The sequence below is a fragment of the Caloenas nicobarica genome, chromosome 2, assembly GCF_036013445.1.
Source record: "Caloenas nicobarica isolate bCalNic1 chromosome 2, bCalNic1.hap1, whole genome shotgun sequence".
NCBI classification, from domain to species: domain Eukaryota; kingdom Metazoa; phylum Chordata; class Aves; order Columbiformes; family Columbidae; genus Caloenas; species Caloenas nicobarica.
In genome coordinates, this window is record NC_088246.1 from 99,810,576 (window position 1) to 99,838,448 (window position 27,873).

General features: G+C 42.5%; 1 protein-coding gene across 1 annotated transcript in view; it reads left to right on the forward strand.

Annotated features, from left to right (window-relative positions):
* The first annotated feature begins 2,677 nt into the window (after positions 1-2,677).
* The window catches only part of GALNT12 (polypeptide N-acetylgalactosaminyltransferase 12), a 51,213-nt gene continuing 26,017 nt past the window's right edge, over positions 2,678-27,873 (forward strand). Inside the window, exons 1-5 of the mRNA XM_065629007.1 lie at positions 2,678-3,051; positions 16,215-16,384; positions 17,102-17,291; positions 20,776-20,961; positions 23,261-23,378. Coding sequence (XP_065485079.1) covers positions 2,678-3,051; positions 16,215-16,384; positions 17,102-17,291; positions 20,776-20,961; positions 23,261-23,378 — 1,038 coding nt within the window. The remainder of the gene's footprint in view (positions 3,052-16,214; positions 16,385-17,101; positions 17,292-20,775; positions 20,962-23,260; positions 23,379-27,873) is intronic.

The window sequence follows — 27,873 nt, forward strand, 5'->3', positions numbered from 1 at the left end:
CAAAATGTAATACCTCTATTTTTTTCTGTAATGCATATGTCATCACTACAAAGTATGAATAACTTTTAGCAATAATGAATGTGTAAAATAGTTAACTTACCGCTTTAAGTTTTCCTTGTCTGTAGACCAATTCCTTCAATAAGCTGATGTATTTTACATAAACGTATATTTTGAGCTCCTCGTGATTAACAGGTCTATTACTGCATTGTAAATAATTCGCAACCTTACACAATGAGAAAAAACCCAGAACATTTGTTTGAGACAACGAGATCTAAACCAGCAACCTGTTCCAGAAATGTTGGCCATATCTTAAGAGTTTAATCCTCCACCAGCTGGAAACTAGGGAACCAATACCAATGACACTAATTGGGCTTCTTTTTTTTCCAGAAGGATGGCGAGCAAGGCGACAACGCAATCGCCAGGCCTCCAATTACTTTTGCCACCTAACTCTTCAGATCCCAAGCTTGCTAGACACAGCTTCCTTTGTACACAGTCTGTATTCTTCCGTCCAGCAGATTGGTATTTAATAGTTGTCTACAAACCATATTTACACACACGTACTTAACCACTATTATGGCTGTTATTCCGGCTTGTACATGTGCTTTGAAACTAAATTTTATGCATATGTAATTATCTGTGATAGATAACTGTATAGCTGAATAAGAAATAATGAAATTATATCTATACACACAAACACATGCAGTGATATGCAAATCCATTTCCATGACTTGATTTATGCTAGTTTGCCAGCATCAGGATGACTCATTCATCATCCTTCTGTCTAAAGCAAGGTCTCCACAGTAGCTGACCGCTTCTGTGTTTGTTGCCACATACACCGTTTTTTAGCAACTAAAATCAGAAACAGCTCATAGCTGTATGCTGTGACCTGGCCTCGTAGTGACAAGGTTCTTCCCCTTCTTTAGCGTCAGTGTTGTTTTCATCCACCTCTCAGCAATGCTGGTGACCACCACCCAATACCACTTACCAGGCTGAAGTCGCTCTCTGGGGATGACCAGAGTCGTCTGCAGGCTGATCTTGACAGGTTGATCTCCAACAGCAGAGGATAGCGCAGCAAATACTCTTTGTCAAACACACAGAGCAAACGGCACCTCAGAACTGGACTTTCAGCTCCCTGCTGATCTTGAGAGATAAACTGCATCAGTTATGTTACACTCATGTTTCTGCAGACACAAACCCACAAATTCTCATGTAATCTCATGGCCTCAGGATCTTAAATTTAGGCCAGGGGTGTCAAACTCATTTTCACCAGGGGCCACATCAGCCACAGTGTAGGAGTAGTTATGTTTATACAGTCCTAAAATTACATTCAGCCCTTTGAAGGCAACTGCAAGGCTGATGTGGTCCACGGTGAAAATGAGTTTGACACCCCCGGTTTAGACAAACAGGGATGAATCCTGTTAAGGGTGAAGTGAAAAAGTAGCACAAATGTGATGTTGACTACAAAAAAAATTAGAAAGCTTTGACTAAATGCCACTGTTGCCTTCCACTCCCCGCCCCGCCCCAATTCCACCAATTCGTAAAGTGAACTGCCCATTATGTGGATAATAAATTTCAGATTTTCACCTGTTTTCTGGATTTCTTTCTGTGAGGCCACATTGGTAGACTTTTTTTTTTTCCATCCAGGAGCACTGCTTTCTCCAGTGAAAGAGGAGTTTGTCATTAACTCTATAGCTTCTTGGCCCATGTTCTGTTTACTTCTAAAGCACATGCTGTTCCAGAGGCAGCAGACTGGATGAAGCCTGGTTTCCTACTGACTTGTTTGTTCAGCCCCAAAGTTCTTCCTAGTCCCTTGGAGGCAAATAATCTCCCTTGCTGTCCTCCTGCTAATGTCCCTGAGGAGAAAGCAAACCCTGGAGCCATCCCTGTGACCTCCAATGGCCATCACAGCTTGCTGTGGCTATGCCAGCCCTGCGTCAGCCATACTTTCTCTTGCTGTCAGTACTCCTGCGTGTCCGCCACACAGCTACCAGTGTTCATGAAAGTCCCTCGAGCTTCAGGATGACCAGATCACCTCTTCCTTGAAGGGTGACAGTAAACGTGCGAAGGGGACATGCCTTCCCCCTTCCTCCCCACATCCCAGCAGCGCAAGACCCAGCAGCACCAGGCTGGCCCTGCTCTGCTCCCTCTCTGCCTCGGGAGCCGCAGGACAAGCACCCGGGGCTGGGTCAGGACCATACCTGGCTCCACCGGTTGCATCCCCAGTGAGAGCCCGGAGCAAGCTGGAGGTGTGCGCCTGGCCTGGGGTGCTGGGGCCCACGGCGCCGAGCAGCCTGCCAACCACCATGAAACCCAGGAGCATTGCTCCCGGGGAGCCGGCTGGGGAGCAGGACGGGTGCAGCCCTCTTCTCTAGCACACAGGGAAGTTTCACAGTCCGGGAGCTCCGGCGGGAGCTGCTCCCCGTCCCGCGGTAGCGCTCGTCCGTGGCTCTTCCGCGCCGCGCCCCTCCGGGCTGGCCGGCGGCGGGGCGGGGAGGAGGGAGGAGCCGCCGGCGGAGGAACCGGGCGGGTTTCCTGGCAGGGGCAGCGCTGGCGGCCGGCGCGGCGTGGGCAGGTTCGTGAGAACTTCGCCGAGTCCGCCCGGGGCGGAGGCGCGCCCGTGTCCGCGTCCGCGTCCGGGTCCGGGAGAGGCCGCCCGCGGTCCCGCCGCCTGCTCGGCATGGCCGGCCGCTTCGGCCGCGGGATGTGCTGGGGCAAGCGGGGCCGGGGCTGTCGGGGCGGGGGCGCGCTGGTGGCCCTGGGGCTGCTGGCTGCTGTCGGCTTCCTCGCCTGGCGACACGGCCCACCGCCCCGCCACGCCGCCCGCCGCGCCCCCCCGTCGCCCGTCGACGCCGAGCTGCTGCGGAAGCCGGTGTACGCGAAACCAGCCCCGGACCCGGGGGCGCTGGGCGAGCTGGGCCGGGCGGTGCGGCTGGAGCTGAGCCCGGCGGAGAAGCAGCTCCAGGAGGAGAGCATCCGCCGGCACCAGATCAACATCTACCTGAGCGACCGCATCTCGCTGCACCGCCGCCTACCCGAGCGCTGGCACCCGCTGTGAGTACCCGCCGCTCCGCCTGCCGCTGCCGGGTGACCCCGGGGGCAGGTGGGGACGGGGCTGGGCAGCCGTGCCTGCTCCCGGCGCGGCTCGCTAGGGCGGCTCTTCCCAACAGAGGAGCGTTTGGTGGCAGCCGTCAGCGCGGGATAATCGTGTTGCAGCTGCAGCTCACCCAGAAACGTGGAAGCTTTTAAAACTTTCTGTCCCACCTGCCCGCCCCCCCCCCACCAACCGCTTTCAAATCACAGCGTTTGCTCAACACAGTTAAAACCGTCGATGGTTTTGCCTGGCTCCTGCTCCTCCAAAAGGCAGAAAAAGTAGCACGTTGGCGGTGCATATGCAACCCGGGAAAGGTCGCTTTCCTCTGGTAGCCCTGCAGTGTGGTTTCAGCCCTTCAGCAATGGCAAGCTGAAGTGCTTCTCCTGCTGCTGACCCCTGGGTAGGTCACCATAGGCAGCAGCGTGCTTTCCAGTCACTCCCAGCTTTAGGAACGTTATGCTTCCCAGATTTCAGCTTCGCATTGCATTGAAATGTCTTACACCACGCAGTGTAAAGCGCATTGTTTTATCATCAGATTTACCAGAAGTGTGCTGCTGTTTCACGATATAGAAATGCTCACAGAGATGCACAATATTCTTTTAAACTGGGACTTTACTTGTTCGGGACGCTTAGTTGCTGGGACAATTTGCTGGATGATGGCATAAGCAATTGTGAGCTAAGGATTAGACTCTGATTAGATGTTTCTAGTTTGCTGGCAGCAGTTCAGTGCAGTCGTGAAGTCAGTGCTGCACAGCAGGTCCAACTGTAAGATCAGTTCTGGCCTGATGCACATAAGCAGTGTAGCTGAGTGGTTCACCTCACTGCGGGCTGTCCTGTGAGAAGAGCAGCCAGCTGGTGAGAGGAATGGGTTGAGTAGTTACAGGTACGTGCCTTCAGCTAAAGGGGTAGCAAAGAGCTGTAGAAAAAGCTGGGCTCTGTCTCTACCATGTGTTTGCTTCACGTCAGTGTGTCCTGCCTGATAGTTCACACAACTGTACTTGTAAGTGCTGAATCTAAAACGTGCATTCTACGATAGCTCCTAAAAAAATTGCACTGCAAGGCCTTTTTATCATAAATTTAAGTGTGATGCTAGGCTTGTTTTTCTAAGTTATCTTTTATTCTTCCCTTAGAAGCAGTCTGTAGACTATAGGCTAAGAAGGACCATTTTAGTTGCGTTTCTACGGAAAAAAATTAAATCGTTTCAGTTAATTGTTTTGGACTCCTGCCATTTCTCTCAGGATGTTGGAGGAAATAGAAGATCATAGTTGTTGAGCAGGGGACATTATAGATAAGGGTGGGGAGACTCTTGAAATGAAAATAATGGGGAGATGGATTTTTCTCCAATGACGCATCCTTTTTGATTTGGATATTGAAATGACAAAATGTATCCAAAACAGAAGGATTGCAAAGTGTCAGTGACATCATCTCAGAGATGATTTCCTTCTGAGGCTGGGGCTGTATTGTACTGTTGTAGTATCTGCTGGCAGGTGCTTTATGCCTTTTCACACAGTTAAATATGAATTATGGCAGAAACATCACAGAACATCTATCTAACTCACACAGCAAATGTAAAAAAAAAATTCCCCAAGGACAATTTTGCAATGAAGTTGCTAACTACCTCTCTTAAGAAGGAAGACTATGTAAGAGAAGAAAGTAAAAACAAAAAACAGCATTGAAACATATCCCCAAGCCTGTGGTGATAGAAAATTTGTTGCTGTTCAGTGTAAGACTAGAGGTTTTACAGGTTGAAATGTCAATTTAGTTTCTTTATTTTAAGGTTTGTGATGCGTGACCATTCGTGATCTTTAATGAACATTGAGTGGTGGGTGAGGCTACAATGGTAATATATAAGTAGTAATGGTAAACAAAAATGATGCAAAGGCTAAATTTGTAGATGTGATCAATGAAACAATTTCGGTACCTGAAGACCAGAAGGTGACAAGTACACTTTTGTTGTTGTTGTTAGCGGACTCCCAGAGGAGAACCAGCAAACTGTATGCTGGCAAGCCTTGGATCTCTTCCAGGCATATTATTTACAAACTGTGGTAAGGAAAAGAATTAGTAGTGGGTAGGCAGGTGTGATCTACTAAGAAAGAGCTTGGCTTTTGTCAAGGATGACGTGTCTCACAAACCTAGTGGAGTTCTTTGAAGGTTGTAATTATATGGATAAGGAAGTGTGTTGGTATTTTCAAAGGCTTTTGATGAGTTCCTTAAACAGCTGTGAAACAAGGTTGAAATTCCTTACATTTATAAATAACTAGATAAAAGCTAGGAAGCACTTGTTTTCTTTTCTTCTTTTTTTTTTAATAGTGGAGGGCTACTGGTAAAGTCCCCTCCAAATCTGTGTGGGACCCAATGCTGTTCAACTTGTGGCATGGCCTCCATAAAGAAGTGGCTAATTTACAGCTCTTCAGACTGAAAGACAGACAGGTTACTAGGACAGTGCCTCTTGCTGAGCTGCTACAATACTAGGTTGATGCATGAAGGGGATAACACAAATTCCTCCACCTCCTTGTTCCAAAAATCCATTTACTGTAAAGCAGATTCAAAACAAATATTCATGAGATATTAACAGACACTATGCTTGAAGACTTCATTCCAGTCTATGGGCTTTTCGTCTGTTTCAGCATATTCTTATGTGTGTGGAGGTAAGTATAGAAATTTTAGATCCCAGGAAAATAGGAGGATGAAAAAAAGGGAAATAAAGATATGTGACATCCCTACCGCCTGGATGCCCTGCTGTTCCTTTTAATGTTAATGCCCTCTCACACTCATCAGTGAACGCATTCTCTGGGTGTGAATTTATGAAAATCACAAATGCGAATGTAGGGAAAACTAGGATTTTGCTAATAAGGTTGAGAATATCTGAATCAGTAAGTCTTTAAACCTGGTCTGCAAAATTATGGATACAAGATGTTGCTTTATTAGAAACTGATGACAAAAAAACTTTTCCCACTGCTACATGTTGTACATCCTGGAGCTGCTATCAGACCAGGAATGTAGCAGTAATTATTGGCTAATGCTTATGTCTGGTAATTCTGTGCAGGAACAGAAGAAGAATAGTTTGACTGAGATTACTCCCCCAAATAGTGTTTTGTTTGGTGTCATTTGACTGTGAATCCTATAGAGATGTTATTTACTTAATTTTAAAGTTTCTTCAAATTTAGGTATTTCTCCTACTAATACATTCCTGCCAATGTAAATATTCAGAAGACCTTTATTCCTTCTTGTTCTCACAGACCACTGTAACATGTTTTTTTCTGAGAACCGATCCTGTTTCTATTGAAACAGAGACCTGGAGAACTCGACAACTATTGTTTCCTTTAGACAGTTCCTGCTTCCTTTAACTGTCTGCGCTTGAGGTCAGTAACTGATAATACTGTGTTTCATCACACAGAAACTCTTTAGTTTTGTTGATGGCTGGAGCTGGGTCTGTGGATATATGTACCTATATGTATACGTACATGTTTACATTAAAATATATATATTTAAACATACATGTAAACAAATTAAATAAACATGTATATATAAACAAACTATAATTGTTGGTTTGGTAAAATCTTATGCATAAGAACGTATGGAAATTACTAAATGGTGATACAGTTTGTACAAGGCTAGCAGTGAAATATGCCATAGGGTCAGAGAATGATGGAGATCGGAAGGAACCTCTGGGGTGGGACTGGAGTCCAGCCTCCTGCTTGAAACACGACAACTTCAGTGTTACAGCCTGTTGCTAAAGGCCATCCTTGTCCTGTCAAATTTTGGAAGTCTCCAAGGATGGAGATTTAACAGCCTCTCTTGGAACCTCTTTCAAGGCAACATCGCAGCCACAGTGAATTTTTTTTCACCCCAATCATGATGTCGTCTAGATGGCCCAGGTTGTCTTCCCAATGTCTGTCCTTCATTTCTTGAGTTTATACACATACGAGAAACAGCAATTATATTAATAGCAGGTTTAAAACAAGCAAGCATCCTCCGTCAGACATGGACTTACGGAGGGCTGTGTTGGGGCTGATGCCCTATAGGTGCAGCGGGATGAGCTCTGGGATCTGCATTTTGGCGGCCGCTGTTGTGCCGTCCCCCCACGCAACAGCACAGTCGCATCCCCTCCTGCCGGGCTTCTCGTCCTGTGCTCCTTTTATGGGAATGCAGGATTAGGCAGACTACTGATAGGGTCTCTTAGACAGCCTTTTACAGCTTATTACAGTATGTAAGATATAAATTTCCAGTTTTTCTGCTTGGGTTCTTCTAGGTTAAGGAATGTTCTCAAGCATTGTTCCTGATTTTAGACATTCTACCTTCCTTTTTTTTCCCCCTTTCTGTTTTTCTCCCAGTAGGGGCACATTACATGTTTATTTCAGGGATGGTTTCTGTAAAATCACCCCAGCCTTCTTTTGGCTGACTCATGTTACAAAAGGAACAAGGCAGGGATAGGCACTTTTGTGCTGACTCAGCGTTTTACGTTGTCTCTTTCATGACAGAGGCCAGAATCAGCCCTTGGGCCTCATTTCACTTGTGCTTACAAGCAGATGGATTTGTAAGTCTTTTATGTCTTTTCTTACCTGGCAAATGATTTTAAGCAGCCAAAAGAGCCTCCAAAATATTGAATGTGGTTTGCATAATAATTAGCAGCTATAAAAAAAGTTTGAGAGGTTTGTTCTTTAATTCTATATAGTTTTCTGTGTTTTGGAAAGAGAGCTCATTTATATATATATAAAGTCACACATATATAAAGTATATATATGTAAGTATCTGTGTATATATATTTAAGTATCCATATATAGATAGATATACACAAATACTTAAATTCCTCGGTCACCGTCATCTAAACCTGTAATATTATATATTTTTTGGGATATTGTCTTTGAGTTTAGCCTAACAATGCTGTGATAAGATTCTTCTAACTTTTAAAACTGCTTTTCCCATCCGTTCCCAGATTTGAATGTGATTCTCTTACAATCTCACTTGCTACCATGGTTTGCTCGCCCCGCAGTATCTCACTAGCAAATTCCCAGCATAATCCTCAAGATTAGCTTTTGGTCCCTCTTCTGCACCAAAAATCACAGGATCTGATTTTGATGGGCACGCTGCTTCTGCCAGGAGTTTTAACCTGACCCTGTTGCAGGAAATGCCGCGGCCGCTGGCTGTTTCCTCCCCGCACACCGTGGCCGCCTGCCCTCGCCCTGGAGCTTTGCTTTCAGCTCTTTTCTAAAGGTGAAATAATGTCAGTGACTACTTTTTTTGCAGTTCATATAGTAAAAGTGAACTCTTTGGAGTGCTTCTTTGAGGAAGCTTGACCAGGCCGGCGCATCCCTTTCCTCTTGTAGGTGGATTTGCTTTAGTAGTTTTGTAACGCTATGGTCATTGTTTCGGGGTTGCGTGGTTTTTGTTTTGTTTTATTATTTTTTTTTTCTGAGTGTATCTGGAATGAATAATTGGTTACTGGTAACTACATTCATAGTAATACTAATACCTTTTAGTCGTTACTTTATTGTTGTTTGGCAGGATTCCTTGCATTTATAAACAGACTGTAGGCCTGCAAAGCAGTTAAGTGGGGAAGTAATAAATCTGCTTTTTTTTTTTTTTGTGTAATAAGCAAGCTTCCACAAATGCTTTGATATTTAGAATATTTTAGTATCTTTGTTTCCTGTCCTCTGTAAAAATATGTCAATTTTCTTTGTTGTTATTCTTTCATTTAATCATCACCTGCAAACATTTTCCAGAAGAGCTCACGTGATTATTTTTTTATCATTTTTCATTACAGCTTCTGGTAGAGATCCTCAGCTTCCTCTGATGTCTAGATGCATGCTTAGCTTTGGTTGATTTCATTTTTAACCTGTCAAAGTTCCCAGATCAGTGATAGTAACCACAAATTATCATTATTATTTTTTTCTTTATTCAAACAGTGCTTTTACTGTATACGATTGTCTGTAAGGACCAGGTGCACCCACACCCTGCTATCAGTGATGGTTACAGTAACTTCTTTCAGTTATTGTGTTACTTCGCAAAATGTTTTTCTTGTCCTGAATCAAATTACTTGCACCAAAGTAAGTTTCTGAATGCAGATGCAGAAAATCATATGGCTCTGTGCAAATGTTAAGTGTGTCTTGCTATCTTGAAGAAAATTGCAAACATGGGTAACCAATTGAGCAAAATTAAACCAGTGTTTCAACAAAATAAAATAAAATTTGTTTTTTCCCCATGGACACATGTAGAAATGGCTTCTCATCTGCACATCTAAAACCTGGCCTAGGTAGGAACTTCTATTGCCTTTTTCTAACAATTTGGAATTAGGAGGGTCTATGGATTTCTTAAAGTCATGGACTTTAGGATGTAGATTTAGTCCACGCATATAGGTGGGCTTTCTAGACAATTTTTTCTTAATGTATTTTTAATCTGTCTTAAACAGATTTGCCTCTTTTTTTTTTTTTTTCAAACTTCTTTGCAAATATTCTCTTCTATTTCAGACTTCTGAGCTTTCTTCCTTGCTTCTTACAATGTTTTTTTACTAGCCAGTGCAGCCCTTTATTATCTGAAATCTTAAAGCAGTGTTTGGCAGTCTGTCTTGTCAACACCTTATTGTCACTGGGAGAATCATTCTTTAAAACATTAAATAATCTGGGAAACCATTTTACAAATCCAACTAGCCTCTGTTTTCAAATGCTCGATCATATCACAGTGTCATAGACTGAACTATATCCTGGGGGGCTCTTTCCTGAAGAGGTTTTTTAGAACAGACACAATTTAGGGAGGGAGCAGCTGGTGGGAAAGCGTGGGCCAGCATCACTTTAACTTGGGCTGCTGACGTGTTCCAGCCTTGTCCCGAATAATTCGGCCATTCTGGTGGTTATCAGCACCTTGCTGATATCTGCTTTGCTAATCGGACCAGGGCACACCTTCAGTAAACGTCAGCACTTTTTCTACAATATCCAAGTGCATGTTGGGTATGTAGGTGTGCAAAATCAGGTGCAGCCTTTCCATGCTCAGATTAAGACTTTCTTTTTTTTTTTTTTTTTTAAAAAAAAAAGAACAGTTGGTTCAGGGTAGTTTTATGTGGGAAAATATAAATTAGTATGAAAAGTTAGGTAGTGTTTAGAAGAGATAAGAATAATCTGATTTATCATATCCTTTAATTCCACTGGAGATGTTGCACTTCCGTATCCCATGTTTTGATGCAATAGAACTGTGTTGCTTTTGGCTCACACCGTGGATTTTATCCGTCGGTTGCTCTCTGCCACGGAAGGGTGATGAGCAGCCGTTCAAACTGGGGTTCAGCCTGGTGTAGGCGACACGGCCTCAGTAACTCTGCAGGGTGGCTCAGAAACCAGGGCTGTGTGGTGCTGCTGAGCTTGAGATGCTTGTGGATGGACCTGCTGAACCCTAAGCTGCTGTTGGGAGCAGAAGGGAAGGCAGAAGTAGAGAAGGGGGGACAAGAGGACCCCAGCACAGCTGTGTCCTCTGCCGTGGCTTTGGGAGGAGGGACGTGTTTTCTCTCAGGTGAAGATGCCCGGCAGACCCCCAAGTTCACATTGCTGCCTCTGCAGTTTATGGGGTGGTGAGTGGAGAAGGTTAAACTGGATGGAGATGCCCATGGCTGCTGCCATTCCTCCAGATCAGCCATATTTAATTTCAGCCTACAAAATGCCATGCTTGAGCACAGCTCTTACTAAAAGGTCATCTGCAGTTTAATTCAATGTCATAACCCTGTTCGAATTAGGAAGAGAAAAGGAGGTTGTGTTGTGTTGGTGAGTCTGTGACCCACCATAACAAACCCAGCAAGCCCACTGTGTGCAACCGTGAAGCAGGATTCTGACAGTGTTTGCTAGGTGATGCTGTGGTACTGCATATATGGCAATGTCACATACCACAGTCACGTAAATCACATTAAATCAGATATAGCAGTGACGTGCTGTTTTGAACCTCTTGAAAGAAGCTATGCACTCTTAAACTTGCCTATATTCTCGGGCATTCACATTGAAACTTCAAAAGCAAGACTTATATAGTATATAAGGTAGATATTATATACCTTTAGAAAGCATTAAATAATTTATGAACAAATAATTTCTTAACGAACCTTTGAAAACTCACAGAACATTTCATGTTTTTGTCTTAAAATATGAGTAACTGTGCATATTGAACATCAAATTTGGAGATTAAAAATGTATTTTCCCTTGCCGTATCATTGTTGCAGTTGTGGTGAAACACATAAAACTATGTCAGCAACCATTCCTAATTAACTGATGGCAGCATGCCCGGTGTACACACATTCATGCTCTCTCTCTCTGTGTATAGATACACATCTCTAAGAGAAACAGTTCCTTACAATGAAATAAATTGAGTGATTACATTAATTGACACAAATGTTCTCCAAAATAGCCCATTTAATTTTGTTTAGACATTTCCTGACTGATGTCTCCTTAGCTTCTAATAAATAACCTATTGTAAAACTTGCTAACAGAAAATTTTGTAGTGCAGTAGATTCCAAGGTTAAATTATTAAACTTGTCAGCCATATAGTCTCAGACTGTGACTTGCAAATGCAGTATAAAAAGGTAAAACCAAGAACCCATAGGAATGTGGATTTATGATGATACACCTCTACATGCTGTGCTTCAGTGTGCATTTTGTGGAGTTGGATGTTTGAGTAAATACTGTAGTGAAAGATCTAGGAAAGATGGTACATAGTGAATATGGTTTTAAGTTTTTGTTTGGGTACGTACCAGCATTATTCTCTCTTCTTGTCTAGAAATTTAGATTCATGGATGAATACAATTAGAATTTTAGAATGGAGATGTTTGGTTTAGTATAAATTGATGAAGAAAAGCTTCGTATTTTGGCATTTCTTGCTTTATACATGTCTCTTAAGCCATAGTGATCAAGCGGGGAGGATTCCTGGAACATCCACCCAGTGTGGCAGAGGGTGCCTGCAGGGAGCAGAGGACGATGGTGGAGCAGGCGGCTGCTGGAGCAGGGCAATGTCCCAGCCCCACTCCCCGGGAGGTGGTGGGGCCAGTCCCGGACACGTTTTCTCTGGGTGCAACTCCCCTGTGCACAAGGACTCTACCGGTGCATTTTGTAATGAGGCTGCAGAGAACAGGAGCCATCAGAGAGCAGAGGCTGAGCAGTTGTCACTCATTTGCATCGTGTTATTGTTGTTATCCATTATATATGAGTGTTTTTCAGTTAGATCCAAGTCATATTTAAAACTCCATGCCTTTCTTTTGTTGAGTCTGAAAAAGCTGCTCACGTGTGCTGGCAATAGGTTTTTCCGCAGTGACTGATCCTGTTATCTGATAACTTTTTCCAAAATCAGCTTGACCAGAGATACGTGTACTTTCCTAAAGAAAATTAACCCATTTTTAAACTTAAGGGTTGGGGTTTTTTTTAATATATATAATTATTACCTATGTAAATAGTAAAGTTCCTGTGGTCGAATAAGATAATGAGAGTAGTGAAAGAATATGTCTGACTTCAAATGACAGTGCTTCTGCATTTGTTGTCTGTGCTTGGAAATGTCATGTTTACAGGTAACTCATTTCCTCATGTCTGTTACATTTTTACAAACCATTTGGTAGTTATAACTAGGTTCAAGGGAGTGTATCAGTCAGCCACCAGTCGGGACTATAGGTAGTTTCCTGTTGTTTAACTGCAGCTGTGGAAAAGTTAAGCATCTGCTCTATAGTTAAACCTCTATAGACAAGGGGGAGGTGGGGGCTCACAAAGGTCTGTTTGTCTGCACTAGATAAATGGAGGGTGAGGCGAATCGCCTTCTGGATCTGTCTTTACGGACATGCAGTGAAATGATTCACTTGGAAAGTAGGAGCTTGGATACTTGGCTGACACACAGAGAATAAAAATACATCCTGAAGTTTGCAAAGGTGAATACAAAAGGTGCATTGCTAAAGTGGTTCTGCTGTAAATAAGAGTTGGGAAATGGAAAAGCTGAGTTATGACCACTAGGCTTTAAGTCAGGTTTCATACTCGTAGTGGGTTTTTTGAAGCTTATGTATCTTGTGAAGTGGTAATGTTTAGTGTCCGTATGCATGCTGCTAAATTGTTATTCAACAACTCTCTAAGCATTTCCATTTCAGGGATTCATTTGTTTTTTCTAAGGTTTTCTTATACTATTGTTGTTCCAGGGTTTAAATGCTTTGGGTTTCTAATCTCCCCAATGGGTTATTTTTTAAGATTTAGCAAAACTCATTGACATTTCTTTCAGTACAGAAAGATAAGGAGACGTGTGTTTCATTTTAGCGACAATATTTGAGACTGCTAAGGGTTGAGATCTTGTTGCAATCTAGTAAGGAATATATGTCTTGGTAGAAATTTCTGGGACGAACATGCAAATCTGCATAGAAGTTGAGTAACTTTTTTTTTTTTTTCCCCCCATTTTTTAAAAGTAAAAGTTTCAAAATTCCAGTTGGTCTGTACGTGACGATTAGTTTTCCCCGAAACAATGTACTAAAAAGCTAAGCTTTCGGCCATGCTCTGTGTATTTCAGCATGCAAGGTGCGATGGTTTCTTTCTTCGGCGGGGTGTCACAGAATCACAGAATCACAGAATCACAGAATGTTAGGGATTGGAAGGGACCTCAAAAGATCATCTAGTCCAATCCCCCTGCCAGAGCAGGAAAACTTAGGTGAGGTTACACAGGAAGGCCCGTCCAGCTGGCCGGTTTTGGGGAAGCGGCCTGACAGGGGTCCAGGCCCTGCTTGGGGCAGGGCGGCCATGCAGGCCAGCAGCCCGCCCTGCTCTGCACTCGCCCGCTGCCTTCCACCACGGAGCTAGTAAATAAAACGCCCTTTTCAGTTTTGGCCTCTTTCCTGACTTCAGAAACCTTAGAAACATGTGCTGTGGTGCGTCCCGCAGGAGGGTGACCTTTTTTCTGCAATGCAGGGTGTGTGCTCAGGGAAGGAGGCAGCAACGCACAGTGAATCACAAGCAGCCTGGGGATTGCCTTGCTCTGTGCCAAATTAATGTTTCCCGTCTCCAGAATGTAATTTTCAGGCAAATCCATTGAAGTCTTTAATCTATAACGAGGCTCATAAGCTTCTTTAGACATTTTGGGTTTCCTTTTTTTAAATAATGGAGTGCAACATTATTATTCCATGAATCTTTCTGAGATATTTTCCAAAGAAAGCTTTCGTGAAGATTTTCTATTTATTTCATTTTTTTTCCTTCAGTTTTCTAAAACGGGTAGGTAAAGATCCCATTTTCATCAAGAAATGTACTGAAATTACTGGTACAAGTGACTGTGATATGTAAGAAGAATTTTACTGGCAGTACTTAGCATAAATGTTTTTCAATAGGCTAAAGTAAATACGTATTTCAAAAATTGCATTCATACAGTAGGTATTTCTGCTTAAAAAAAAAAGGTGATTAAAATGTCACTCCTTTTTCATGTGTTAATACATGAACATTTGGCAAAATCAATCACTTTTGTCACCAGCCAGTGGTGTGAGGCAGCTCTCTGTGGACGCCCCTGTTTGCCTCGGAACAAGTTACAGCCTGGAGGGATGGACATTTTTGTATTTCACTGTAAAAATGCGTGTGTATGTACCTGTCGATGTACATCTGTATGTGTGCGTGCATATATACGCATCATATACACTGGGTGTCATTGCATCGCATTGCTTTCATGTTTGAGAGGCACTCTTCTGTGTGCCTGCTCTCGCAAGTGTCATTTCTCCTCATTGCTTCCTCATATCCAGGTATTTATTATAAAAGTACTCTATACACTTTTTTGTTACTCATAAGAATTTTGATTTTAGGAATACTCAGATTCAGATTTTTTTTCTTTCTGTACAACAGATCTTAATAAACGTTGCCTAATCTTTAACGAAACCTAGAAGTCATCTTTTTTAATTGCTAACAGCATCATTAATTGGTCAGGAAATAGATCCCAATGTGCTATTAGTAAGTGATTTTCTTCTAATGTCATTTTCTGCATGTTTTGAGGAATTTCAGTTCCCCTAAACTGACCTGAGGGATTTTGCTGTCACATTTTCTGTTGAGCAGTTCTAGTTTCCATCTTCAACTCCCAACAGCATAGCTTTTGGAGGACTCACTGCTGTTATATTTTGCTGGGAGGGATGGCCTACCTGCTATGGTGTCTATCGTGACCTAGTAGCCTACAGAAGCTGAAAAATGTCCTTCTGTCCCGTACAAGCCCCGATGACGCCAGGCAGTAAGCTGGAGGCGTAAGAAGGTTCAAACATCTCTAAATTGTTACTGGTTTTTGTTTGTTTGTTTGTTTTTAACAAAACTGCTCACAGACCATGCTCTAAGGAAAAGGGAGAAATGGTATAATAATAAATACTGTCATTTCAAAAAAAAAATCTTTCAGACCAGGGGTATCTTTAACAATTTACACATTTGGCTCAGCTGGAAGTTTCTTGGCGTACTTATATTCATTTAGGGAAGTTCATATATATATTTATAGGAGATGCATTCTGGAGCTTAATCCAAAAGTTTGCAAACTTTCTGGCTCTCCATAGAGCCAAAAACGTGCATTTCTATGTCTGTCTGTGTTTTTTGCAGATTTCACTATTATATCTTGGCAGTTATGTGGTCTTCCCATATTCTGCTTCAGTGTACATACATCTCAGTTCTGTTGCTGGGTTTTTTTTCTCTATATGTATTGCGGTTCCTTCACAGTTATATTTTTACTGTCTAGCACTTGTTTTGTTCTTCCCAAGCACAAGTTACCAGTAATGTATGCTGCTGTTTCTACCACACTTAGGTTTTGTATTTCTTGTCTTTCTTTCTGTAATCTGAGGCATGGTTTGGCAATTGCTTGTTCCTCTACTTTGGGTAATTTTGTGCAAAGACAGCTACTGCACGTACACCAGCCCAGAGTACCTCCTATTATTTTTATTTTTAGACATTTTCGGGGGTTGCAGAATTTTAGTCATAATGCTGCTGTAAAAATGAGACTTCTGGAAGACTGGCTTCCTGGAAGTGTTTACATGACTTTTCCGTGTACATACAGTTCCTTTAAAAACCTTTATATGTTCTTGTTTACAGTTAATAAGTACCATAGGAACTCTTCATTTGAGGATACTATTCTGAAAAATTAACAAATGCATTTGCACTTGTACTAAAGGTAATACTCTCCCTTACAGATGCAGAGAGAAGAAGTATGATTATTACAGCCTGCCGAAAACCTCCGTTGTGATAGCGTTTTATAATGAGGCTTGGTCAACACTTCTGAGAACTGTTCACAGTGTTCTTGAGACATCTCCAGATATACTTCTGGAAGAAATTATCCTTGTAGATGATTACAGCGACAAAGGTAGGAGGAATAATTCTAAATAATGCTAATTGTTGGTGAGGTCTTCTGCCCAGCCAGTCACAGGAGGAAAAGATACACTGCGTAACATACCATAAAATCGTATGACAGCATCTAACTGGAAAATGGATTTTCTTGTAGCATGCCAGTGAAAATCTTGAGTTCTGGACCAAATTTAGTTTAGAATGGGGAACCATATTTGCAGTGTTGTAACATGAGTGCTAGCATATATAGATAACTACAGTCTGGTTGGAGCATTTCAAGTTTCCTAATTTGAGCAAGTTTTGATTGCTTCAGGGTTTCCCTGGCATAAGGTATAGTAAGGAGCTACCTGGTTATCTGTTTTCATTTGAATTCTGAGACACAAAACAATGCTGGCATTTTCCACCATGCCTGAATTGTGTTAAGAATAAAACTTTTCCATGGAAAAAGCTTTATGCAACATTTGAGACTCATGTAACAATTTGGAAATGAATTATAGAGGCAAATACAAAGCATTCACTTTCTTAAAAGTAACCATGATTTGTGTCCATCCAATTTCTATGCTTTTCCCTTGTCCTTTCCTAACATGGACAGTATAGCAGAATCAGAGTTCAAAATACTGGTAGCTTTAAAGCACTCCTATAACTAATATGCTACTGAAAAAACAGCTTTCTGTAGCATGACGTAAACCAATCATTCCAGAATTATATTCTTCCTTTCTTTTATTGTTTGTTACAGAACATTTAAAGGAGACTCTGGAAAATTACGTGGCTGGCTTACGCAAGGTACGTCTTATCCGTGCAAATAAGCGAGAGGGGCTGGTTCGGGCCCGGCTGCTGGGGGCATCCGTGGCCAAAGGCGACATCCTGACGTTCCTGGACTGCCACTGCGAATGCCACGAGGGCTGGCTGGAGCCGCTGCTAGCAAGGTGAGGTTCTGCTCTGGGGTTGTTTTCTGTCCCGCTGCAGAAGAAGAGATGGTTTGGCACACTTCAGTGGAAAAATGACTCTTTGCAGACATTTACCAAAGGTTACCGCAGTCTGGTCCCTGAGGCGCTGCCAGTGTTTGTCTCCTGGTGGTGGGGCAGCAAATGGAAGTGTGGAAGATCAGGAGGTGGATTTTTGTTTTCTCCCAAGGACCAGGCTGCTCTTTTTCTTCAGAAAAGGGAAAAATTTGTTTTCAGGAAGAGGAATCTTCCCCCAGCTTTGAAACTACCTTGGCAAAGGTGGCTGCTTCTGTCAGGCTGGGTGGTGGATGAGAAGGTCTGGAAAGATGCATGCCCTGCGACATCCCTTGTTGCATGGGAATGTGCACATAAGCAGATTGGAATAGAAGTCAACAAACTCCATCTTCCTAGTCCTGAGTGAATCCATCTTTCCAAACTGGTTCTGATGTAAAGCGTCACAGGGTAGAATAGGGAGGAGTTGATGTTACTTCAGCACTGACTTTTACTTGGACACCATCTGTCCTGGGACACTGTATTTTACAGCAATGTAGCTTTTCATCTATACTGCATGTCTGTTGGACAGTTCAGAAAACTTCCATTGATTAAAACCAAACCAGCCAACCGAACAAAAAACTCTAACAAACCCCCCTAAACCCCAGTATGCTAGCTCTCTATTACAACTTAGAATATTTATGATATTCTTGAAGCTTCACTCATGCATAGTCAGCAGCCATACATGCACTTTTCCTGCTGTCGGTTCTGCGGCTGGTACACCTCACTGCAGCACCATGCCGCCCCGCCATCACATGCAGGAGGCTGTATCACTTTTCTTGCTGACAGATTATGTCTTTACCCCCTTGGATGCCATTAGCAGATACTGATAGATACAGTACCTGAATCAGACCTCCTAGATATTGTATATAGAAAACCAGCTGTCTTTAAAACATAATTCTAAAAAATTCCTTTCCTCAAGGGCAGTGGTTCGATTTGCATCCTGTAAAGATTTCTACCAGGTACTGCAGACTTCAGAGGAGGATGAGAGAAAACGTCCTTATGCAAACTGGAGGAAGGTTTCCAAAAGCAGATGCTGTCTTGAGGCATGCAAGTCTTCCTGATTTGTGGTGGAAATTGTGTTCTCAGGCTCCCCATGTCCACTTGAAATTGTATCTGGATTTTTTTTTTCCCTTAAAATTGTCATATTTAACTTGTTTCTAAATTTCATAATGAGTATATTCCAGGTAACTGTGGGTTAACCATGAACAGTATAGATAGCATGATGAAAGGAAAAAGCATAAAAATCAAAGAATAGGCATGGTTTTTAACGACTGTCCTCTGAGGAAACAGTACGTATCTGTGGAGATTGTTCTGTAATTTCTTCACTTCTTTAGGGAACCACTAGATGGCAATCTTAAGGAAGGATTTGGATAGTTTTATGTGTAATAAATCACCTTCTGTAAAAAGTTAGTTCTGGTCGTGTCTTGGAATTTTTTCCCTTCTTGCTGCAGATGCAGATGTACGTCTCTAAGGAGATGTTTGTGTATGGGAGCAATACAAGAGTGTTAGCAATTTGCAATGCATAGTTGTATTTGTAAGCTGCCTATGCATTGTACCATCTAGTTAATTTTTAACTTACAGAAAAGGTGATGACTATTCATTTACTTTATTCCTTTCATAACTGAAATAATATGCCAGCTACCTAATTTTTACTCCTTTTCCTTTACAGGAGCAACAAAGCATTTTTACATTTTATTGGGATTTTTTTTCCTCTGTGTACGTATCATTCTCATTGCTTTGTACATAAGTTTTATGCAAGTCAAACAGGAGATAGCAGTATTTGTATAAGCCCTTTTGTGTGCTCCACCAAACAGGATTTCAATGAAAGATCATAAAGAAGAAAACAGTTGTGTTGCTGGAGGGAAGATGCGATGCAAGACCGTTTCATACTTAAGTCAGCCTTTCTCAGCTCAGACAATACTTCTATGGAACTGTGACTGTTCTCTGCTGCATTTAACCACCACAAGCTGCTCTGATTTCAGAGTCAGAGCCCCTCGGACAGCCTGCGGGTTTTAAATTTAATAATCCCATGAAGAATAAGCTCCCCTTGAATGGCAGATACATCACATCTCTTCCTTGTTTGGCAATATAATGCATTCAGTTTTCCTTCTCCTCTGGAATATGCAAATCAGAAGATGCAGGGCTAAAACAAGTACCAGCATTGTAAATTTGAACAAGTCACTTTGTTTCACTGAACTAATAGGAGATGTCTAAGACCAGTGTAGAGAAGATTACTAGAGAGCGATGTAGGAGAAAGACCTTAGCTTGAGCTTGTGCTTAGAGTTGATCTCTCCTAACACTGAGACAGGCTTTTCCAGAAGTTGAGGTGAAGGCAAAGGATCCCGTTGCTTTTCGTAAGGGCAAACACTTTTGGAAAGGAATCCAGAAAACCCTGCATGGCATTAAGAAATGGGAGGAAGGGCTTTATCTCCTTGCAGAAGTAGACCTGCAAGAAATGTCACAGCTCTGATGTAATCTTAGTATGATAAAGATCTTAAGTATCTTTAGATCAACCTTGCTGATAGGTATGTCATTCTGCAGTACTACATTGTTTCTCCTTTTTATCTCCTATGTTGCCAGGCTTTCTGGAGGCCTTCTTGATGTGTGCTTCACTGTTGGCTATCTAATTCTCATTTTGCATGGTTTTTTGTGTTTAAGCTCATGGCTTCTTTTTGCATTACTGTTGTAGTATTCAGTATAACTTTGTTTGCAAATGATCGCAGTTGCAAGAACAACCATGACTTTAAGGGCCAAGAGGCTAGCTGATTTATTATTCATCTTTGCAGAACTATACCATCATGCTGCTCTCTTCATATCTTAAATGCAGCTACCTTGACAAAACAGAATAGATGTTTTTGTTGAGAATGTGGTGCTGGCTGTGGCAGCCAAGCCAGATGCTGAATGCGTTATCTCAAGCCATCTGGCATACCTTGCTTCCACTGTCCAGGAAGATTGATGCTTGCTAGGGATGCATCAGGATGGAGTCAGCTGTAGGCACCTGACAAGCATCAATCTTCCAGTTTATTCTTGTAGCTATTATTTCCTTGTATTGCAGCATGATTTGAAAAAGAGCAAAACTTCATATTGGGTATTTGTAAGCATTCTCTGTTCTTGACAGTTCTAGTTTTTAAGAGAAGCATAGGAGGTTCCATCTAAACATGAGGAGAAACTTCTTTACTTTGGGAGTGGCAGAGCACTGGAACAGGGCTGCCCAGAGAGGCTGTGGAGTCTCCTTCTCTGGAGACAATTGAAACCTGCCTGGACACATTCCTGTGTGATCTGCTCTGGGTGAACCTGCTTTAGCAGGTGGATTGAACTAGATGATCTCCAGAGGTCCCTTCCAACCCAAACCATTCTGTGATTGTGTGAAGTATCTAATGGGATTCACCCTTTTCTTTTAAAAACATATTAGGATTGCAGAGGAAGAATCAGCCGTCGTGTGCCCTGTTATTGATGTTATTGACTGGAATACATTTGAGTACTTGGGAAATGCTGGTGAGCCACAGATCGGTGGGTTTGACTGGAGGCTGGTCTTCACTTGGCATAGTACACCTGAAAGAGAACAAAACCGGAGGAAGTCCAAGACCGATGTGATCAGGTTAATTTTTATGCATCTTGTGAAACTGTGAATGTTTTAAGTGGTTTTGATTTGACTTGGAAATGCTGGATGCTGAAAAATATTTGAGAAACAAGCATATTAGTAAAAGTTACATATTTCATTTAGTTCTCTTTTTTTTTTTTTTCCTACCCAAAATAGCTCCTGCTTACCATGCTCCTGGAAAAATATTGCTCTAAAATTTGAAATTCCCATGTAATCTTCCATATGGAATCCTTATTGCAGGAGTCTCTTGACTCCTGCAGGCAAACTCCCTCAGGCGCTTATCAGCACACGGAAAGGTTGTAACTGATTAACTAATGCTGAAGCATGTCCCCTGTGCAAAGCAGAGATCCGCGTTGTAGAAAATGTATCATGGTCAACGATGAAAAAGGGAAAAAATCATCAACTGTAAGAAGGCAAAAGTAGTTTTGAAGACTATCTGTGCTGTAGCGATAGTGGTGATTCCTTGTGCTGTTTTCAAAGTTAAACCAGTCTGGCAGTTCTTTATGGGGATGAAATGATACAGCTCTACTCACCGCAGTTTCTATGAAGGGTTAACTCACAGGAGCTGATGCAGATATCTTCCTTGTGGGTTTTAGTTTTGTTTTGTTTTCAGACAAGTTACAGTCAGTAACTTGTTATTTATCACTCCATGCTGTATTTTTAGGAGAGGTAAGGTACGAGTACAAACAGTGCATCTGCAAAATGGACACTGTCGACAAAATCCTTATAGCTGAGGGCCTGCTGTGTTCAACTTGGAAGCTGCTGTATTTCAACAGTGTATTGTAAGAAACAAAGCAGCTGTTTGGCATTTTTAACATCACGATTTTGTTAGTCCTTGCTTTTATTTATAATGTGATCTTATAATGTGATTATAACAAATACAGAATGGTTAATTTTTCTCAGTCTTTTCTAGGTCGCTTATCATGATAACAATACTCAGTGCTTCACAAATATAATGAACTCATCCTCAACAGAGAGAACATTTTTTTTTTTTAATGGGAAAAGTGAGGCAATAATTTAGTCCTTCTCAGCATATATTAGTCCACATCCTCCTTGAGAAAAGTTTCAAAATACAGTGAGTGTTTTTAAAGCCTTTAGTTTAAATACAATGCTTTTCTTCTCCATGATGAGAAGAGTTGTCTTTGGCATGCCAAGGGGAAAACGATGAGGGATAAAGCTTCACGGTAGCCCGAGGACTGTGGGCTTGGCAAGTGTCTGGAGAAAGCAATGGTGCTGAGAGCGGTGTCACCCATAGTTGCGCTTGGAAAGATGAGATTTGGAGTGAGACAGAAGAGCCCGACTGATTATGGAGTTTGGGTTTTTTTACTTCTGTCTTATCTCATTCCATTCTTTGAAACAACATATGACAGTGTAAAACAGTGTTGCTTCAAAAAGATGACTGGTAAAATTCATTTTGACAGATTAGGAGTAATTGATCACTGCGCCTAGCGTTTGTTAATATTTACCTCAACAGCAATTTAGTAAAATTCATAGTGTGTCAGCTGAACTTAGTTCCAACCAGCATTATATGCTTGTCACTTTAAAGAGGGTAATTTTCTAAGACTGTAAACATTTAGGAAAAATACTGAACAAAACCAGGTTTATGTATATGTACATGCACTACCCTACTGAAAGTACATCCCCTAAGTGCACTGTCACTCTGGGCCTTTTGGTCTTCAATGAGGATCTGGTATTGACTCCTGATTTTTTTTTTTTCCAAACTTAGTAAAAAATTTTTAAAAATACAGTTAGGCAAATCTTAGAAAGAAAAAAAAATCTCTTTAGGGGCTATACTTACTTAATTCTTCTCAATTGGTGTCTGAGAGTTTTTCCACTGGCTATTAATAGGATCAGGAATGTTGTTATTAATTACTAAAGCACAAATATTTGTTTACTTATTACTTAAGTAAAATATTGCACTTAGAATTTCAGAGCTGACTAGTATAGTTCTGCCACAAAAAAGCTTATGTTCTACTATGTGAATGTAAGAGACTAGTCATTTATTTTTGCTCACGAAGACACTATGATTGCAAAAAATTATATTAACACAATGTTTATCTTCTCTGATTTCATTGTTATTTTTATTTTCATACATTCTGGAGCTTGTTTCGGATACAATTTTTTACTACAAAATTAAATTTAAATGGCTTGATGAAAACTGATCAGTGTCTGTTACTTTGCATCCAGAAAATGGAAAATAAAAATCTACTCTGCTTTTTTTTATCCATTGCATTGGTTTGTTAGTTTGTGGTTTTTTGCTTTTTATTCAGTTCAGAATTACTCTTCTCTTTCATAGGTCTCCGACCATGGCAGGTGGATTGTTTTCTGTGAGCAAGAAGTATTTTGATTATCTTGGTTCATATGACACAGGAATGGAAGTCTGGGGAGGAGAAAACCTTGAATTCTCATTTAGGGTAAGTGGCTCAATTGAAAGATTTTTTTTCCTGAGAATAAAAACAAATTTTTTATTTCTTTCTTCATGCCCTTCTACTTAGATAGCTGTAGTGTAAGCAAATATTAAGAAGATAATATTTTGGGAGATATTTATATGAGTCTCTTCCTTGTTCTCACACTGTTATAGCTCTATTTTCCTTCTGAATAGGTATTTTAAAACATTTTTTAAAAACATGTTTTTGTTTTGAATGCCAGTATAGAGTTGAAGTAGTGGTGCGATATTAGCAGATGAAGTTTACATTCTATGGCTTGAAGAGGATTGTTGGAAAGAAACATTTTTAATTCTGTAGTGTGACTTGGAGCTCTCACTGCGGTTGATGGACTGAGCAAGAGGCAGCTGGTGGCACTTACCAGTGGGGTTGGACAGGGCAGCCCCTGCACTTCTTTAAGGCTTTATTCCATTTCACTTCAGGAAAAGTTTGTATAAAGGTTATAAAAGATGATGGGGAAAATCTCCAGGAACTGTAGAGCTGTACCCCACTGGAGGGCAGACCAGTGCTCAGGTGTGAGGCAGATAGGTAGCTGGAATGAAAAGGATTTATTGCAGTAGGAGAGAGAGGAGATACAAGACAGTCCAGACTGACAAGCAAAACAGTTTTGTCCTCCTCAACTCTGTTGTTACCTGTGATGCTGCTGGTTCCCACTGACCACAGGCTGCCTATGGTTTGCCCCATATCACACACTTAGCTTGCTGAAGTGACGCAGAGTGGTATAAGAGGGGCACTGTGAGCTGGTTTTGGCTTGCAGGGAGTTGACACCTTAGTATGCTGGATTTCCCTTGCTTTTTCTGCTCATTATCAGGTATGTTTTATGATCATATTAGCATTTTTGAGTGTCACTGGATTGTGGGACGGGATTGTGGGACAGGAAGGGTGCTGTTTCGTTGGTTTTGTGTGCGTGTGTGGTTGGTTTTTGGTTGGTTGGGTTTTTTTGTTTGTTTTTTGTTTTGTGTGTGTGTGTTTTGTTGTGGTGTTTTGTTTTGTTTTTTCCCCAGGTGACAGCAGATTTCAGGTATAAATAGTATTTTAATGTTACAAAACCGCTTTCTTGAGAAAGGAAGCATCAGCAGGCTGTCTCATTTGATGTCTACCTGTTAACCAGAGAAGCCTGGAGTCTTCCAGGCTGCTGTTCCTGTCTCCTGCTGCCTGTAGTGTAGGAATCCTAGCAAAGAGGGCACAAAAATAAGGAAAGAAAAGGATTACGGTGGATAATAAGCACGGACCTAAAGCTGACATGTTTTTTCTCTGGAGGGGGATTTCTCAGCTGGGATTACTCTTTGATCTGAACTCATGATCACCTCCTTTCTCACACAGGAAAAGGTTTCCAGCATGTAAATCCAAACACACAGCCTACTTGTCTTGGTCAGCAGGCCTCCGCCTGAAGCTCAAAGCTGCTCGCCCACCTCTGTAGCTCTGTGAGCTTCTGAAGCAGGGATCTCTCAGATGCCTCCAGTTCCAGTGTAGCCCACATTGATGTGTATGTTGTAGTGGGTCCCCTCTTTCTACTAGAAGGAATTTATTTTCTGTGGGATAATTGTTCAGTCACAAGGTCAGGAGTTATGAAATAGCTCTGGATGAAATTATTTTTATGCCTTCTTTTTGAGAGGCTGTTCAGGGAGCCAGAGGTAGCAATAGATTGGGTTTGTACTTGGCAGGCTGAAAGAAACAATCATGCTCATCATCAGTCACAACACAATGTAGGTTAAGCTGGAAAGCAGCCTGTTGACCATCCCCAGCTAACTCTGGTGAGGGAAAATTGTTTTTCTTACTTACCGAGGGACTGGAAAGGGTGATGACAATGAGGGAGTCATGCATTTTGAGTACCGATGCTTGCTGACCTGGGGCTTGCTGGATCTCTGATACTACTGTGGCAGACAAACAAGCAGAGACAGGAGACTCAGTTTAACAGCAAACTACATCAGATAGCATGACACTGTCTCCCACAAATGTAGTGTAACAGTAGCAAGCATGTTGCATGCACTACTGAGAAAGTCTGGCTCTTGCAGGCACTTGTTTGTGTCTGCTAGTGCATGTGCAACCAGACTGAACAGCCGCGAGATGGCAAGGATGCTGCTTTTGAAAATCGTACTATATGCTTGGCCTCTTCACAGAAATTTGCACGTCTTTCCAACTAGCAAGCTTGGAAACAACAGCCACAGTTGACAGAACTGGGCATTACAGGATCTACTTCATGTTGTTTGAAATGTCTTCCGTGACCGTGGCTGCCACAGATTTGGTGGCACCAAAATAGTTGCCCCATAACCAGTCGGAGTTAGGGATAGCACCGCCTCAGATGGCAGGGATTTTCTCCTCCAAGATGGATTGTGGGAGCTTTCCATAGCTCCTTGTAGAAAGTCTCGAAGATGGCCCTCTTTGCGTGCAGTTCTTGGCTTCCTGCTCTTCATGCCTCGCTTTTGGTAGACCAAGGCGTGCAGACAGGAGAAGCCATACCTCTGCCCTGTACAACATGGACTGCCCCTGCACTGGCTGCTGCTTTAGACCCAAATTGCTGGTGACCTCTACCAGGCTCTGGCAGCAAGTCTGATTTCTGACATTGCTGGTTCCTCTCAACCAGGTGTTTGACTCCGTGGGGCGCAGCAGCATGAACGAGCAGTGCCTTTGCTCCTTCAACATGGAGAAATGTGGTCTTCTTGTGGGCTGGAGGAAGCATCAGAGGCTACGTAGCAGGCAGGAGAAGCACAAAAGGAGCAGCAGCAGAGTCCCCAGAGCCAGTGTGCTGGGGGCTGTGCACAGACACGCTGCTGTGCACACCGAAGGGGCTGAGCAGGGACATGGGTGCTCCAGCCCGGGGGCTCAGGCTGCTCTGTCAGTGGCCACAGGCCTATGGCGTCTCGTGCACCGGGCCAAGAGCAGGAATGTGGCTTGTGGGGGGGTAAAAGAGGTGATTAAATGAGGAAGCAGAGTGGGAGCTGTGGTGTGGGGCTCTGCAGGCTGCAGGTGGGTTGAGAGGTTCTCCTTCCCCTCTACTCTGCCCTGGTGAGACCTCATCTGGAATATTGTGTCCAGTTCTGGGCCCCTCAGTTCAAGAAGGACAGGGAACTGCTGGAGAGAGTCCAGCGCAGGGCCACAAAGATGATGAAGGGAGTGGAGCATCTCCCTTATGAGGAAAGGCGGAGGGAGCTGGGTCTCTTAAGCTTGGAGAAGAGGAGACTGAGGGGTGACCTCATCAATGTTTATAAATATATAAAGGGTGGGTGTCACGAGGATGGAGCCAGGCTCTTCTCGGTGACAACCAACAGTAACACAAGGGGTAATGGGTTCAAGGTGGAACACAAGAGGTTCCACTTAAATATGAGAAGAAACTTCTTCTCAGTGAGGGTGACGGAACACTGGAACAGGCTGCCCAGGGAGGTTGTGGAGTCTCCTTCTCTGGAGACATTCAAAACCCGCCTGGACGCCTTCCTGTGTAACCTCACCTGGGTGTTCCTGCCCTGGCAGGGGGATTGGACTAGATGATCTTTTGAGGTCCCTTCCAATCCCTAACATTCTGTGATTCTGTGAGAGGCTCTCTTCTGGGAGGCCAACGGTTTGGTAGGACAGGCTGTGCATTGGCCAGCGAGTGTGCCTGGGCGTGTTAATTTTATTAGTGCATGTTGCCGGTAGGATGTAGGCATTTGGATCCAAATTGTGTTCAACGTGCTTTCCTCTTTTTGATTTCAAGCCCCTGTACGCGCACTTCTTGTGGTGAGTGTTTTGGTGGATGACAGCAGAGCGCTGAAGAAGGTCAAGAGGGATAAATCAGTGTTAATTCTGTTGTCTCTGTGGCTTTTAGACCTGCCAGACCTGAAAATTAGGAGCAGAGATACTGAAAAACTCTGTGAATTAATTCGTTGTTCTTCTCAACTCTGAAAACACCACAGTCTCCTGATGACATGAAAGGACTTGTCCTCAAGCCTTCTCTTTCTCATATTTCAATTATTCTAAACTGGAGAAATTCTCTGTGGTTTTGAGAGGTGCAACAAGGACAAAGCTTCAGCTAAAAGCATGATGACTAAGAGAGATGGAGGCTGCATGCTGAATGCAGGATCGAGTCAATGTGCCTTGATTTCGAATTGCTTAATACAATTTGGCTGAATAACATTTCACTTCATGGGCATAATGGACACTGAAACTCCTCTTTCTGAGGGATGCAAAACATGCCCTTTTGTCTTTCCCCTCCTGTACATGGAGCGAGGGGAACTGGTTGCGTCTTTTTTCCCCCTCTCTGCTAGTGGTACTGCAATGTAAGTTTGTTTCTGGGGACCACTGCTCGATACACCCGCAGTCTGTCCTTCAACCCACCGTCACGACACGAGGAAAAGCCACGCATGTGCAAAAAGGCAAAACTATTTACTTCTGTTGGAAATTTCATTGCCCGCAGGCCTGGATGATACTCCTCCGATTGCCTGGGGTCTTCTCTTTTCTGATATTTTTGTATTGTTTCTTTCTGTCTGGA